This window comes from Clupea harengus, chromosome 16, assembly GCF_900700415.2.
Source record: "Clupea harengus chromosome 16, Ch_v2.0.2, whole genome shotgun sequence".
NCBI lineage: Eukaryota > Metazoa > Chordata > Actinopteri > Clupeiformes > Clupeidae > Clupea > Clupea harengus.
Window position 1 is genome coordinate 19199866 of NC_045167.1, and position 16779 is coordinate 19216644.

Here is a 16779-nt window from a genome sequence, read left to right on the forward strand (position 1 = left end):
GAGAGAGGGGTGTGTGAGAGGCAGAGAGAGAGAGGCAGAGAGATGGGTGTGTGAGAGGCAGAGAGAGGGGTGTGTGAGAGGCAGAGAGACGGGTGTGTGAGAGAGAGAGAAACAGGTGGGCGCTCTGGGAGTGATGGCTTGCCCTGAGGCTGCCCTGTGAGCCCCCTGGGTGGGACTGCTTTGTTCTGAGCCCCCCCTTCTCTCTCAATCACACACTCACCCTCCATCTGTCCTACATGTGCTACAGGGTCCCAACCCTCTAGATTAAGACCTAATGTTGAGCCCAGAGAATACCTCTCCCCTAGACACATACATGCACACACACACATACACACACACTCATACACACATGCCTGCTGCACACACACACACACACACACACACACACACACACACACACACACACACACACACACACACACACACACACACACACACACACACACACACACACACACACACACACACACACACACACACACACACACACACACACAGGACTGATCTTTTTTTCAGGGAGATGAAATGTGGCAGGAATGATACGGACGTCAGTAGGGATTACCACTCATTGTTGCCCATGCTTTATTCTTCATTCTCCTCTTTGCTCCAAATCCATTTTTTTCCCATCCTGCTCCTTTCTACTCCCTCTCTGTGACAAGGACACGTGGGCTTAAAATGGGGAGCACTGAATGGCTGCCACACAGAGAAAGCTGCCAGAACTCTCTGGAATGTCTGTGATATCACAAGACCTACCAGTGCACAGTGAACACAGCTAGTGTGAAACAGTCGGCATCACAGGCCAGTGTGGGCTTAACCATTACAAGAAGTTCAAAATAGTGACGGGTGAATACATATTTAATAGAAGATCTAAAGTTCAAAACAGTGAATAAAAAATGGCATAATATATTTCATTCTTTCATTCATTCATTCGATCGTTCACTCCTTCGGTCATTCATTCATTTCACCTGTCAGTGATAAGGAGTGGTTCAAAGTGCACTTGGTCTCTGGTTGATATGCCAGTGAGGTCAGCCTTAAATGAAGGACCATCTTCGTCCTTTTAATTAAGGTTTTACATAAAAAAGCAATCCAGCCCAGGTGTCCAGTTCCTAATTGCTGTACAAAGTAATCTGTCTCAGTGATGCTGGATGGGTACCAGGGATTCTGTCAAGTGCAGAGTTAATGAATATGGCTGTCCTGGGACACACAGTAAATGAGATATTGGTCTACATCTGAGTTTTAACCGTATGATCCCCGAAGAAGGTTAAATTCGGTTCACTTTCTGCAAATCATCAAAGTCATCAATTGCGGTATTGCTCATTTTCAAACAGTGCAAGTGGATAGATTTTCAAATGGCGTGCTACACATAACAGCACTATTACATTCATAAATACACAGAAGGGGAACTGTAAATTGATATAACTTTGGAGGAAAGACTTATTGCTGTACAACATGGTGAATCAGAACTCTAAGTAGAAAATGTTAGACAGTAGACCCTCTCTCTCGTTCTCTCACTTTCTTCGACATGTCAGTCGCAAAAAAGAAACAAACACATTCATTAGCTCTATACACATAGTGGACAGGGGGAAAGGTTGCGGGGGCAGTTGAGTTGGATCTTAATCACAGCGCCGATAGAAGTGAAGGTGGTAATCTGTGAACGATGCCCCCATGTGGCTGGGGTCAGTACTGCAGTCTGCTAGTCCCTGGGGAATTAAACAAGAGGGGAGAAATAAAACATTTGTGTCACACATGTCTTACATTGGACTGTTGATGCCCTCAAACAATGTAAAACATGACTGACATGTGACCCCTGATTGGTCAAAGATTTTAACATGCATCAGTCTCATATCGTTTTGACTGAACAATTATTACAAACATTTCTTCAGATTTTCTTAGCTTCTCACCTAACTTAGCTTTAGCTAACTTAGCTTCTCTTCTCCCCGTTAAACTGCAGTAATAGCAACTGTGCACATATCTAGATACAGAGATCTCAAATCAACACATTTTGAGTATTTAGGAGAGAAAAAAAAGTCTAGACTTACAGCTTTAGCAGCACGTAAGTGGTAGGAACTTTGATGGAGTCGAGCAACTGGTAACACCCACTCGTGCAGATAACCCTGAATACAGCAACAAACATAAGAGAGCATTAGCAATATATAGATGTATGTTCATCATCCGTGATGCATAAATTGAGGCAGGCCTGAAAAGTACAAGACTATTCACCTCACTAAATATCAAGGCCAAGTATTTAGGTAGAGAGCCGTAAGAGAACAACAACTGGAACTCTTTTCCATATTATACACCACAGCTGTGGATATAAAAAGTTGAGCATGTTGTCAAACATCGAATGGAAGTTAATACTAAATAATAATGAATTATAATCTCTTATAAGACTTCTGTCAGGAATGCATGACAATAAAGAAGCTTATTTCATTCAGTGTTTGGGGCAATCTCAAAGGGAATTTTTATTTCCAATCACCTGGCCAGAAGTTAGGTGATGACATAAGCTCATAAAATGTTGCTGTAACTCACCCTGATATCTTACAGGCACGTCTGATTTGAGGATTCCTACTGGCACATTTAACCTACACCCTAAAATTCGTATCCATCTAGAAATCCCTGTACCTGAGTGCTGTTCAGATACTCCTCCTCATCACCAGAGGCCATGGCAGAGGCGCAGTGGTTCGTCTCGTCGGCGTGGCACTTGTGTACTACCAGGGGCTCTGTGGAACTGAGGGAAGACTTCTTATTAACATCAATCAGATTCCCAAGAGGAACATTTAAGGTTGCGAGATTTCTATGGATCTGATTTTGCTTTTTGTTTTTTGTTTTTATCTTATTGGCTGCTGCATTTAGTTTCTTGGTCTTTTTTCAAGAAACATTTTCCACAATGAGAAGAGACACTGTAGACACAGGCTGTAGATATCACGAAAGGAACAGAAAAGTTTCTCGATTTGGTGGTTTGGTGATGGTTTACTTGTGATGTTCTTTGGGTGCCATCACAAACAAACTGGTAGATTTTATTCCCATATATCAGTCATGAACAAAACTGTGTATGGCAGGCCGCCAAATATACTTCAGAATAACGGAGACACCAAACAGGAATTTTACAATAATCGGTGGAAATGTACTCTGAGATCTCAATGGCTCCATTTAGTAACCCTAAAGATGTTCCAGAACGTTCCTGTTTGAACAGGACTTGAGGGGACCCGATAGAGTTACTGTGAGTCATCAGAGAGAGATGTCATGTCACATTTTCCAGAACTACTACTAAACTAGCGAGGAACCTTTTACATCAGGTTGGTAAGTAAGTCTGGATGTTTTTCTGTGATAAATGTCATATCTTTAGACAACATACCACCAGGGCTACATGATGACTCACAATGAGAGGTGATGACTTAAATTAACAGTCATACCAGATGACTGTTATCTCTTGACTCCCTTGAATCAAGGGACAGCTAATTAAACTGAGGAAGAACCTTAGGCCCATAGAAATGTTTAGACAAATGCATATCAAATCTGTCCGCAGGAGTTAATAGCACTGTTTTACTAAGTCAATACAAGTCAAAGGCCACACACACACACACACAAACACACACACACAAGCGCACATACACAAACACAGCCCCCTACATGATCTCATTCCCTCACAGTCTCTCTGTCACCAGAACACTGGGAGACCTGAGGCTGCTGAATGATTCAGACGGAAAACAAAGTGGCCGCGCCACTGGGCCAACACTCACTTCATCTGCAGAGTGATGTTCATGTCGACAGGGACAAACTTGCTGATGGGGATGGCGTAGCTGTAGTTCCCAGGCCTGTGAGGAGAGATAAGTAGAGAAAAGAGAGACAAAGGCTTAGACCCGGCCTGATAGATTGAGATTAGAGGCTGCTTTGAGCAAAGGTCTGAGTTTTGATCAGAGTCTGAATGTCAATTTAATTTTTCTGGCGGTATATTAATACAATTTAATTTAATTTAAAAGGTCAGATCAGTGCTTGTAAAGCATTTTGTGACTATGCTGGAATCCCTGCGTAGAATCCTTCACTATCATGCTTTGGTCTTTTCTATGCTCTCCCTCTTTGCCTGTTTTGAACTCGTATTTCGTATCAAGCCCCTCAGAAATGTGACCTGATATCGCTGAAAATTCTCACCCTCTGCTGCCACCCCCTGGTCAATTGTAACAACTACAACAAATAATTGTAAGGCGTACAAAATGTTGCACAGTTGCTTTACTACAATTTTCAAATTAGGACATTTTGAGAAGAGTTTTTCCCTTCATAATCCATTCTACCACAGCACTGTATCTAGGTCACTTCGGAAACTTGCATCCTAATATTGATATCCATCCAGATCTGTATTACATTAGGGCCAGATTCAGTGGATATTTCAGCGGGCCCATACTAACGATTATAGAGTCATTTTGCATGGATACTCACTCACACATCCCCTCCAGGCAGTAGCGCTGGTCAATGACTTGCTGACTCGGCATTACGATGATGGACTGGATCGTTGCATTTGTCCCTGGAGAGAAAAGAGAGAAACGCTGGATTAACATTCCTCAGACTCTTCCTGAAGTCACAAGTGAACTCAACTCAACTCAATTCAGCTCAACTCAACTCAACTCAACTCAACACAACGCAATGTATCGCAACTCGCCTCCCCTGCCCATCACTCCACTCCACTTAAAGCACATCTCACAAACTCACACAGACACCATTATAGTCAAACCCACACACTCACATTCTGCTGAGTTTCTTGTCGATGTTCGTCTATAATTGCCACCCTGTCTTTCATCTGGAAGAGAAAAAAGGCAGCATGAGCAAGAACCGCTCTGATGTCATCCACTTGCATCATGCTCTCATACTTGAGTGGATGTGTGTACCATTGAATTGACCTGATGGTTGTGAGTTTGTATAGGGTTCTACAGTAATGGCAGAGTTGGTCCTAGTGTGGCTTTCCCCTGGATCTGACGGGCAGCAGTAGACCTGATCACATTCCAACAGGAAGCAAAAAACGACTTCTGGGGGCCAAGGTTGAGAAGGATCTGTCGAGGGTCCTGCTCAGAACAGACCAAACAAATGGCACTGATATTTCTGTAGCTTAATTACTAAATACTTTTACTGTTGTATGTGGTTGTTGGACCAAGCCTCTCACAAAAAATCTGAACATGAGAAACAATATAGAAAAAAATGCAATATACTACATAAGGTTTGGATTATTTTGGGATTACTTTTGGTTATAGGTAGCTGTAGAGGCAGGATTAAGATTCAAAGTCAGTTTACACACAGCTGGCATACCTGTGATTGGGAAAGTTGTATTTGGCTCTATCGGTAAGACACTGCCAAGTCAAATACACAGACACACACACACAAAAAAATGTCAATATTACTCTTTCCAACTGTATACGTGTTAGCATTACACTTATATTTAAGTTATAGTTTCCCTGATGCCTTGGTATGATATGCATGCATTTACCAATACATACAGTAGATTACATACTGTAATTTAACATATGATCTTGAGACGGTTTGTGTCCTGGCATATCAACTTAGCCCAAGGCTAACATGATAGTGGCTAACAATAAAGAAAAAAGCCTTGGCATACTTGTTTCCAAAGTCAAAGTCTTCATTTAACGTGAGCATATAGATAGCAGTGATGGAGATGACACTGTGGAGAAGCACATAAGAATGAGATCACACGTTTATGACCACTCAGGTGGACAAGAAAGAAAGAAAACGTTAAAAACAATTCCAAGCAAAACCTGAGCTCTTCTCAGAAGCATAAACGAGCTGCTGTGACATATAGTGATGTGTCATACGGCCAAAGGTCCTGTCATAACCTCCCACCCCCACTGAGACCGTATCAGATCAGATGACTGCCCTGTCTGAGACTCTGAAGTTGAAGCTGTGGACTGTGAATACGGTAGAATCATAAAAGCGTTTTTCAAAACAGGCACAGGCTATTCCCCCCCCCCCCCGTGGGTCCTGGCTGAGTGGTCGTCTTGGTGACTCACCAGAAGGCCAGCACAGCCACCACTGTCAGGATGCCGGTTTGAAAGGCTCTGTGGTGACAGCAGTGTTTGTACTTCTCGCCGAAGTACTTCTGAAACGAAGGCGGGGATAACATCAGACAGATTCGATCAAAAGGCTGAAGTCAAAATGCCAGTGAGGCGGGGCGTCATGTGACGCAGACTCACTTTTACTGATGCAAGCGGGGACCGTTTCCGTGGCGGGGGTGGAACAGTGTGGATTTTGTCCACTTTCCTGCAGAATGAAACAAACAAAAAAATTGTCTACAATAGCCCCTTCTGTGTCATGAAATTGGCTCCGCCACCACGTTTGTTTCTATGCAGAAGATAGACATGAAATGGACTGACAGAATGAAGCACCATTTGAATCACAAACAAAATAGAAAAGTGAGGAAAGGAAAGCAATTTTTTTACAACCAGGTGGTTGACCTTGAGTTAAGCTGTACAGTATGTTGATCAACTCTGATAGCACATTGACCTTAGCCATAAAACTAATGTTGCGCAACAAATCTGTAGAGTTCCATTATACACTAAAGGAGAATACAGGTTATCTTTACAGTGTAGAAAAAGGCGGAAACGTTTAAACAAAGCTTTAAACCCATGTCTGTACATATACAGCATGCATAACTCGGGGATGATTTTAATTTTATTTCATTTAATTCAATAATTTCATGTTCTGGTGTTTAAGGTTCCTTTGACCTGTGGTCTGACCCAGATATCTCTAAAGTTAAGAGTATATCTATAAGAGCACTATCAGGCAGATCATAGAGAGCATCAGATGTGGAAATCACGTTATGACCGCCACAGGACATGTCAGTAAAGTATAAATGGGGGACTGACGGAGAGTGGTAAAGAACACAGAATCAGATCAGTTGGCCCCGAGTTACAGATGATAATTCTTTGTAGAGATTAAATCTCATAAAGCATCTAAATGAAACTAAAAACATTCCCTTTTCGCAACCTTTACGCAACATCCATGAAGTAATCTCATGCTAAGGACCTCTGTTGAGGCCGCTGACTCCCAACAATGATTACCAAAAGAAAAACCACATACTGCAAGAGCAAGCATGGCACCATCCCCATACTAGTCAATTCATGCCCTTTATATCTACCCTTTGGGGCCGGCTGCAGTGGTTGGCACCGAGGTTGTGACCTTGGTCAGCCGATTATTCCACACCTCCAGCTCCTGGATACGTGTCTCCAGGTCGTCTGTCAGCTTACACAGCTGCTTGACTGCACCCACATTCTCCATGAAAATCTGCTCCTGAGAACAATGGCAGCAAATATGATATCCAGTTCTTTTATTCATTGTCTTTATCTACTGTGTTTTAGATAGATAGATAGATAGATGGATACTTTATTAATCCCGAGGGAAATTTAGGTCATCCAGTAGCTTATACACATATACACTTATACACCTCACCGACATACATACATACATAATTCACATATACATAGGGAGAACATATGGTATGTTTTAACGTATGGTGAAATTCAAGTGACCCATTTTACATGAATATGTTTTGATTAATGCTAGCAGTAACGTCTACAGCATTGAGATATTGTGTGTGGTTGGTCACTGTGGTTGGTTGTCCATTTACTTTGTCCACCATGAGGAAGTTCTTGATCTCCTTTCCATCTGTGCAGGTGATGTCTCCCACCTCCTTGACTGCATTTGGTAGAACCTCCTGCACCTCCTGAGCAATGACCCCTAGAAATACAGGCATCCATCAGGGCAGTCTCATTACCTTATCAGTGCCTAACATTAAAACAAGTCAACTCCGGGGGGCACTGTGGCGCAAGCAGTAGCCCCGACCATATACGGGCTTGAACGCCCACAGGGACACGTGTTTGGATCCGACCCGCTGTCATTTCCCCATCCCACTCCCCACCTCTTCTCTCCATCTCATTTCCTGTCCTATCTCATTAAAGGCAAAAAGCCCAAAAACAAATCTTAAAAAAAAAAAAGAAAGAAAAGTCAACTCCCTCCCCCACATGCCTGGGGGAGTCGGTACCTGTTTCGTGGACATGCTTGATCCCCATCTTTTCGGCAAACTCCGGCTTGTAATCATACTCCACGATCCTCATCTGTGATATCCTCTTCAGGTGCTCTATTGAGTTCACCTGTGTGTAAAATGACAGGTTGGCAAGGTACCGCTTTTGGTGAGTTTTCTCATCAGGGCACATTGATTCATCTCCTTCTCAGAACATTAGGGCAGTTTCAGGAGAAATATCTCTATCTTAACCTTATAGTTTCACTGCCACAGTGGAATCCTCAACCCACTTAATCCAAATGCTAATTAAGTGATCTGAATGCCTGACCGGTGCTGTTTCCTGGGGCTTACCTCTTGTATGTTTTGCTTGGCACGTCTGTCAGAGGGATGCATGACCGATCCCATGATCTTGGCATTGCCACAGACCACCAGGGCTTCGTCGGGTGTCTCCGTGTTGATGCCCACCCTCCCCTGGCACACCACTGAGTCCGGCGTCTGGCCCCGCTGCCAGTGGACCTCACTGTCATTCTCAAACTGGCCAGGGTTTGAAGCCTTTAGGAGCAGAAAACATGTAAGGACTCAAATGACTCATCACTTTTTCTAGCCTTGCTGTGCATATCGCCAATGAAAAACCTTAATTGAATAGACCTTTTTCTTCAATTCCCTGACTCATTTTCAGAATTTTATATATAGTACTTTCAGCAAAAGCATACATAGTTAGTCCTTCTAAGCAATTTGCAGATTACACACTTTATTTACAGGATTTCATAGAAGAAGAGACTCACCCTGACTATGATTCTCTCAGACATGTGAGCCACCACCAGATGGCTTTCCCCCTTCACCGATGCATACAGTCCCACCACCATCAGGAAATACCTACCAGAGTCCAACAAACAGTCACTTTCCAAGGTGTACAAAACTGAGTTACTTCATTTGACCACATTTTAGAACTAAAAAAAAAGAAAAAGGATCTTGGTAGCACTTGCCTCTGATCAGGGTTCGGTTTGCCCTTTTTCCTCATGTTGTTCGTTGTGGTCTCACTGAAGTGCAGTCTCCCCAGAGTTACCTTGGTGATCTTATCTCCCGGCAGATTTACACTGCAGATAGAGTGTGTGTCAATCAAACGCACAAAACACACACTCAAACACAGCTTTGTCTCTCAAATGGCTTAATCAAGCTCACGGCTCCCAGTACAAAGCGAGACAAAAAGAGACAAAAAAAGCACTAATGGGGAGTGCGACTTACTTGACAGGTAAGAACGGCTTTTTGCTACGATCTGACTGTGACTGCTCAATGGTGATGAGATTACTGTGAGCCTCCAACTTTAGACAAAGAATAAAAAAAAGAATTAACATCAAGATGCTTGCTGCTTGCTACTTTAGATTTAGGTTTAGATTTCACTGTACGTACCTTCATCCCAAACACATTCACGTAGAAGCTGTCGATAGGTGCTGGGCCTTTGGGGGTTTTGACAAACTTGGGGTCACCCTCCATCCTGACATGAACTGTGACCTGGAAGTGGTTCTTCTTCTGGCATACAAAGGCTTCGTCGGCTGAGGAGTAGTTGAAGCCTTTGTCTGTGTCCACATGATAACCAGGTGGTGGGCTGGAAGAAAGTACAAACAAGGACATTTCTCCACAGCTCATTTAATTAAAATTGCTATTACTATGCTCATTGCTCTTTTACTCATTAAATGGATATACAGAATCCATTTCATGGCAATGACGTATAGGTCATTACTTTCGGTGAGTAAAATAGTGCCAGCATGCTGTGTTTTCTCTGGGCACTCACAGGTTCTCATATCTGTCATTGTAAAGGGTGCGCCACTGGTCAGCCTGATGCTGGTCCCAGGCCAGCAGTGGGTATGCCCCTTGCACAGAGCCGCCACCGGCCGTATCGCTGTCATACGTGGACATCTCACAGCCACCCCCGTCTGCGCCCACTATAACACAGTGAATCAAACCATTAACATAGAAAGATTCAAACGTTAACATTTGTTTAACAATTATTCCACATGTACATATATATTTAGCAGACGCTTTTATTCAAAGCTAACTTACAGTACAGTGCAGATAGGCATTTTTTTTCATCAGTATATGTGTGCTCCACAGATATTGAATGCATACATACGTACATCTTGTTGATGTTAGCACCTTGTATAATTTGAGCTAGCCATTGTGCTAATTTCCTGTGCTAGTCTCAGTCATGCTTCTTGAGAGTTCAGGCTTTGTGTGTATTTCAGATAGGTGTCATCCTAACAAAATTACTCTCTCCTTCTGAGTCATAAGCACTGACATATCATAAACGCTCCCATACTCAAGTGACATTTGTGTGCAAATATACGCTTCGCAGGACATTTATCTCACTGGTGACATAAAAAGCCAGAAGCCGAAAACTCACTGTAAGGAGCCTTGGTCCAGACTGAGACGCCCCAGAGACCATTGTCTGCAGCGGCTTCAAAGGACTCCGAGCGTCGCCTCTTCTTACTGTCAGTCAGGGCAGGCCTAACAGGGACAGACACTGGGTCAGACTGCAGTGGTTTTGAAAGGACACGTTTGTGGAACTTACACTGAGCAGTGATTCACTTCAGTGCCATGTCATAGGGGTTACATCACATTGTCTACATTATATTATCAAATATGAGAAGGTCCATGAAATGTTCAGGACTGACATTTTACAGTATGTCTTTAACTTCATACTTAGGTTCAGAATGTGAAAGTCTTGTCAAATATTGTGTTATCAACTGAAATGAAAAAATAGGGCACAGGGTGAATGTTTTCCACTGGGAAGAATCTTGCTGCTTGTGCATGCAATACTATCTTGTGTTGGAATATGATACAGGACAACAGAATAATTACAACTTTTAGCACCCACTTGTCCTTGACCTGTGTGTAGTTTTTATATAATACTCTGGTCTTGTCTGAAAAAAACACACATTAACAACTCCAGTTTTCCTATGTCAGATAAGCAAGTTCTCCTATGTCAGATAAGCCTGTCCTATGGCATTGATGACCCAAGCTCGTCCTCTCACCCTGGTTGATGGCCAGACGTGTGCTGGAGGAACTGGTAGTCTGGCTCGGGTCCCGCTGGACTCTGAACAAGACAAGGGGAGGTTGAAGGAGCGGAGGGTGCATTAGTCCTGGGGTAGACCCCCTGTGGGCCCAAACACTGGGGCTGCTGAAGGGCCTCGCGTCCAGGAGCTAAGGGCGAGGTCTGGGCCTGGATGTAGCTGTCCGCTGGGCTCAAGTACTGCGGGTGGATGGGCGGTTCGTGGGCACGTGTGGCAGGGTGTGCGCTGACTTGGACGTTACTGAGGTGAGGGTGGAGCTGGGGGTGGACCGGGTGGCACCGGGGCGGCGGCGGCGCGCTGTAGGGGACCTGTAGGGGCTGCTCTGTGAGTCTGCAGGAGACGGCAGCGGACCTGGCTGTCGCAAGGTGCAGGGCCTTCTCACGCAGTTGCTCTGGCGACCAGCTGCTTGTCACCGCATGCACATCTGAGGATAAGAAAGGAAGAAAATGAACCCACTGTCCAGCAATGTCTTTCTGAGTCAGTCTTGTCCCTTGCTGTCCATATTATCACAATAACTATAACAAAGACAGACAGAAGTCTCAAATTATCAACGTGTTAAACTGTCATCACTATTACAGATGCATATGGCTACAGGTGGCTGAAAGGGATCATATCACCAGTGACCCATTCGTGATGTAGGTCTGAAACATTCGGGACACCCAATAATTATAACAAATTAAACAAATGATCTTTTATCTGTCTCACCGGTCATCTGAGGAGGAGAGCAGGGTTCTGATCCGGAGTCCGGGGGTGACTCAGGGAGCATGCTGGGAAATTATGTAAGGGAAATGTTATCTCATCAACCGGTTCAGTGGATCGCCCTATCTCCTGTTTCTCACTCCAGAACTGACAGAGAGCTTTTGGCCCCCTTTAGGATGCTGTTGACAACTCTGTATATCTAACTACATTCACTCTGTATATCTAACTATATTCACTCTGTATCTTTGTAACTCTCAGTATTTGACACTTTACACATTTAAAACTAGGTCACTGCAGTGCCATAAACTCTCTAAATCCCCTGGCAGCTCCTTGTGTAATCACCATAACATCTGAGACAAGCAGCATTTATTTATCAAGATTTTATTAGATGTAATAAATAGCTGTTTAATAACATTAAGGTTTTAAATCTGTGACATAGGATGCAGTTCCATGGTGTCAAGGTAACATGCCACTGGTCAGCAGAAGTGCTATCAAAAATGGTAACAATTTTATGTATATATTTTCATTGTATCACTGTATAAGTTCATACATATGTTATTTGCTAACTTATTTAATACCATATGGATGCACTTTCAGAATAAAGAATCTTTCAAACAGTGGTAATATGCAAATCAAACTTAATGTCTACAAAAAGACTATTTGTAGTGTACCCACAAGATTAGTGGAACCTATGGGTACTGCAGTTGAACATCTTACAAGTTACTTTAGAAGAACTTAAAATCTATATGTGAGTGTGTGTGTGTGTGTGTGTGTATGGAAGGGGAGGTCACGTATAGGCTATACGTAAGAGTGCACGTGTAAGTGCTGCAGATTATGTTTATACACTTACATGCTGTGGTGATAGTCATTGCTGAGATACTGCTCCAGCAAGCTGGTGTCCACCACCTCACTGACATCCTGCCCTGTGTCAATAACACACACATGCCCAGGCACGTACACACACACACACACACACACACACACACACACACACACACACCCACACAAACACACACACCCACACACACACACACACACACACACACACACACACACACACACACACACACACACACGCACACTAAGTCAGAAAATTCATCAAACACATCATTCACCTTCACACTTTAAGACGGACCTATAACACATTTAGTGAAACCTCTCGACCGTCTGTTCCATTTAAAGCCAGTCTAGAGGCCATCTTTAATGCATTTCAATGCAGGTTTGCACAACTCCTGTTATGCATGCAGCCTTTGGCACTGTGGCTGATTCTGTAAGGTCAGGGTCCTCCAGAAGTTGCTGTGTGTACTGGTAGACTGAAGTTCTAATTTATTGCGGAAGCTGGGAGAGCTTTCATTTAACAACAGCAGGTCCAAAGATGAGCTGCTCATGTAAGTGGGAAAAAGCGTAGCTCCCCAAAAATAGCAAAGCGGACCAGCGATCTAATCTACTGGGTCGGCAATGAAGCGTGCGCTGAACCTTAATTTCAGTTAAATCTGTATCAATCCTGATAAAGTTGTGCCCCGTGGGTCTATAAAATTCTAATGTTAGAATTAATATTAAATGAAACGTGAGCCGTGCTAACTTCCACATGACTTGGCCACTGTAGGTGTTGAGAGGCAGGGTCCCCAACTTCTTGGAGGCTTCCTGATTTGTCAATATCAGACCTATTTTATCCTTCTCAGTACATTCATTTTTTCACGATATTTTAGGTTTTTAACATTCCTAAATATTTTTACAACAGCTTTAATCACTGGTAAAATGTCACATAAAATCTTAATGTTCATTTTACACGCTGTTCTAGTCCTTGGGGTCTTTAAACCTTGAGGTCCTAATTGCCTTGTAACATGATTATGGCCCTGTGACCTTGGATTGGACAAAGCATTCTCAGCCAGAGCACAAGTTATGGCAGGGCATTCCTCTCACACTTACTCTAGTCACAGCATAAAAAAAGCACAATCCACTTCCTGGAAATGGTCATAGGTAGTGGTGTCTTGTCATAAACATGAAAGGAACTCCACAAATGCTTACTTGTTTCCAGAGTTTAGGCAAGATTTTATCAAACCAATTTAAGCAATGGTGCATGAACAAGCTATCAAAGGACAGAATATCAACTGTAGGACTGAATGTCATACTGCGTATGAATGACATAAATAGCTTGTTTGTTTCATTGATAGCAAAATAGTTCCGCAAATACAACACATTTAGCATGGGTACATTTTTAGATCCAAAAAGGGATTCTAGACATTCCATAAAAAGGTTATCAGGCTATCATGTTTTAATGTAAGGTTTTCTCATAAAACTGATCCCTTCAACCAAAAATACTATCATGAGAAGATAAAATATAGCCATAAAACCATCTTTACAGCAGTTGATAACTATCTTCCCAAAACAGATATGCATAGGCTATATGAGTACATCGATAAACAGGGATAAATAAATATAAACAGGGAAATAGCTACTCAGTTGTGGCACCAGACCGGCCATTAGGTGTACCATCCTGCTATTCACCATATGACTAACAGTTTTGTTGCTTCCGGACATAGTTGATTATTAAGGCGTGGGCAAACGGCGTAAGTCCCATTACAGTGGATTTGTTTGCCAAAGCTGCGCTAGCCTAGCAGATGGAGGAAGTTTTAGGGGTGAGAGCTGAGTACATTCAGCTGGTGATGACCAGTGTTATGAGTAGCACCTGATATTAATGAGTTAATGTAGCTTCAGCTAGTGCTATAATACTTGAACTTCACTCAGGTTTCCCCATTTGAACTCTTGACCTATTGAGACAAGTTTCTTCTCTAGGACAGGAATTACTCCTGTGTTAACAAAGAGTATTTGATAGAAAAGAAACACAATATCATATTTTACGTTTTGAATTGAATTTCTTTTTCATGCTAAACTTCTAAAACACCAATTTAAACGTCTCTCATAGTTTTTCAAGTATAAGTACAGTATAACCAAAGAATGAATAGACCAGGTATGGGAGGACTTAGTGCTTTCTTACCATAAAAAAACTGTTGAAGGGCCTCATTTTCTCCCAGGACGTCCATTGGACCTCCTCTGGCCTGGAAGACTTCACTTCCTAATCACCTGTTATTAACAACCATATCAGTCACATGGTAATCGTAAGTGTTCAGAAGTGCTTGGCTAGCATTTATGTAGTCTTAAAGTTGCCCATGTTTAACTTTGATTCAGGCTTTATGTTGGCCCTTATGTTGGTAGGCCAATTCTGATCAATGTCCATGTAAAATGAAAAACACATTTTGTGTGATTTACTGTGAAAATGTCAGTTTACGGTGAAAGATAGTTAAGACAGGTATGGATGTAATTAATTTGCTAACTTATTTGGACCAGTTATGTCATAAGACCTATTTCACAACATTTTGCCAGAGCTCATGGTGTTGAAACCTTCCCCACTTCCCAGGAGAGGATGGCGTCAGACGGGGACTAGGCTGTGTGCTACGGTGACACTTTTTGCTTAGCCATATTGTTTTCTGTGATTTTCCCAAACGTGTTGTTAAAGGAACTAAACCCAAATCTCAGTTTTGTCTATGGGTTGTAAAACTTCCCACTGTGTGGACAATATTTGTCTATTTTTCACCATAAAAGTAGCAGCCATTTTTTATGGATAACTATGGGGCCCTTGTACTTAAGTGACATGTGCATATTATCTTAACTGTTCAAAAAACAAACCATAGTTCGTTAGATCCTCCAGTGTCAGACAAAAAGTTGTTGAGACAATTTATGCATGTGTCTGACAGATTTCTGTATTTGACTGATCAATGTGTTGATAGCTTCATTTGATGATAACCACATTTTCAGATATCACAAATGTCAGAATAAACTATAAAATAGATTAAATGAATTAAACAACATGCCGTTGACTGAATGGATAAAAACAATGGCTATCCCTTCTCATCACATTGTTGGGGTTAACTTGCCCTTACCTTCAAACCAAGATGGAGTTCCCAGGGTCTGTTAGTTGTTGCCTTGGCACATACAAAAAATCTCAAGTACAATCCATTTGTATCAGGAATGATGACAAATACACACAGTCCCCTTTAGTGTGTGCCCATACTCTTATCCATGGGTCATCCAAGCAGTATCCTCACGGAAATCAAAAATCTTCGGGGATAATTCCAAACCTTTTCCGATTCCCGCAAATGGCGTATGTGAGGTCTTTGTCTTTGGATGCACTTTGCCCTCTGATCACATAGGTAACACACATCCTCATCGCTGATCCTGCGCATGCGTACGCCTGTCTATGTGTGTGTGAGTGTGTGTGCATGCACGCAAGCATGTGTGAGTGCGTGTGTGTGTGTGTGTGTGTGTGTGTCAGGTGGCCTTGCATTGGGGCCATAAAGGAAGCATTCTTTACAAGGTGAACACACACTCCGGGAACATTACCGCCGAGGGAAGAGCTAGGCTGAGAGGCCTCTTATCTCCACTCAGACATTTGCAAACAGCACACTGTCGTCCCTGATATACGGGCCCTCGTTTCTTCCTGTGGCCCACGAAACAGCGCGGCCGTAAAGTGCCTTGTCTGGTCTCAGTGACAGGGCCGAGAATGAAAGCAAGCCGTCTCTAGACGAGTTATTCTGTTGCACCACTCAGTGAACCATCCAGTTCAATACAAGCTTTTAGAAACAGCTTTGACATTAGGACTTACATAGAAAGAACACTGTTAGACGGGTAACCCTGTGGTTGTGTGTGTGTGTGTGTGTGTGTGTGTATCTGTAAGGGTGCAGGTGTAACGTGCTGGTAGGTGGAGGACTTGAGTCCCCCAGCATGGTAGCTAATGTATGGGGCAGAGTGCACTGCTGCCAGACGTCTCTTTACGAGCAGACAGACAGGCTGGTAGAGAGGACCTGAGCAGAGATGAGTCAGCAGAGATGCGAAGGCACTCCTTACTATCTCACATGATTGCCATCCTAGTTTGATGACTACACCCCCCCGCCACACACACAAACACACACACACAATTCCTTGCAACTG

At 42.9% G+C, this 16779-nt stretch overlaps 1 protein-coding gene across 3 annotated transcripts; it reads right to left on the minus strand.

Annotated features, from left to right (window-relative positions):
* Positions 1 to 552: 552 nt before the first annotated feature.
* Positions 553 to 15991, minus strand: LOC105912375 (myelin regulatory factor like). Of its 3 annotated transcripts, none has more exons than XM_031582757.2 (26): positions 15732 to 15991; positions 14789 to 14874; positions 12641 to 12713; positions 11797 to 11858; positions 11053 to 11515; positions 10422 to 10525; positions 9813 to 9963; positions 9431 to 9626; positions 9266 to 9342; positions 9007 to 9117; positions 8806 to 8896; positions 8372 to 8572; positions 8042 to 8150; positions 7628 to 7737; positions 7139 to 7290; positions 6195 to 6261; positions 6012 to 6097; positions 5603 to 5665; positions 5296 to 5336; positions 4881 to 5054; positions 4739 to 4792; positions 4435 to 4519; positions 3741 to 3815; positions 2623 to 2728; positions 2040 to 2114; positions 553 to 1700 (listed from the first exon to the last, which is right to left on the minus strand). In XM_031582757.2, exons 2-26 carry the CDS (start codon positions 14832 to 14834, stop codon positions 1614 to 1616), a joined length of 2859 nt encoding a protein of 952 aa, XP_031438617.1. In that variant the 5' UTR covers positions 14835 to 14874; positions 15732 to 15991; the 3' UTR covers positions 553 to 1613. The 3 variants fall into 3 exon arrangements, with proteins under 3 accessions (XP_031438617.1, XP_031438618.1, XP_031438616.1); XM_031582758.2 differs by having other exon boundaries at positions 4893 to 5054; positions 6012 to 6100; XM_031582756.2 differs by having other exon boundaries at positions 6012 to 6100.
* Positions 15992 to 16779: the final 788 nt, after the last annotated feature.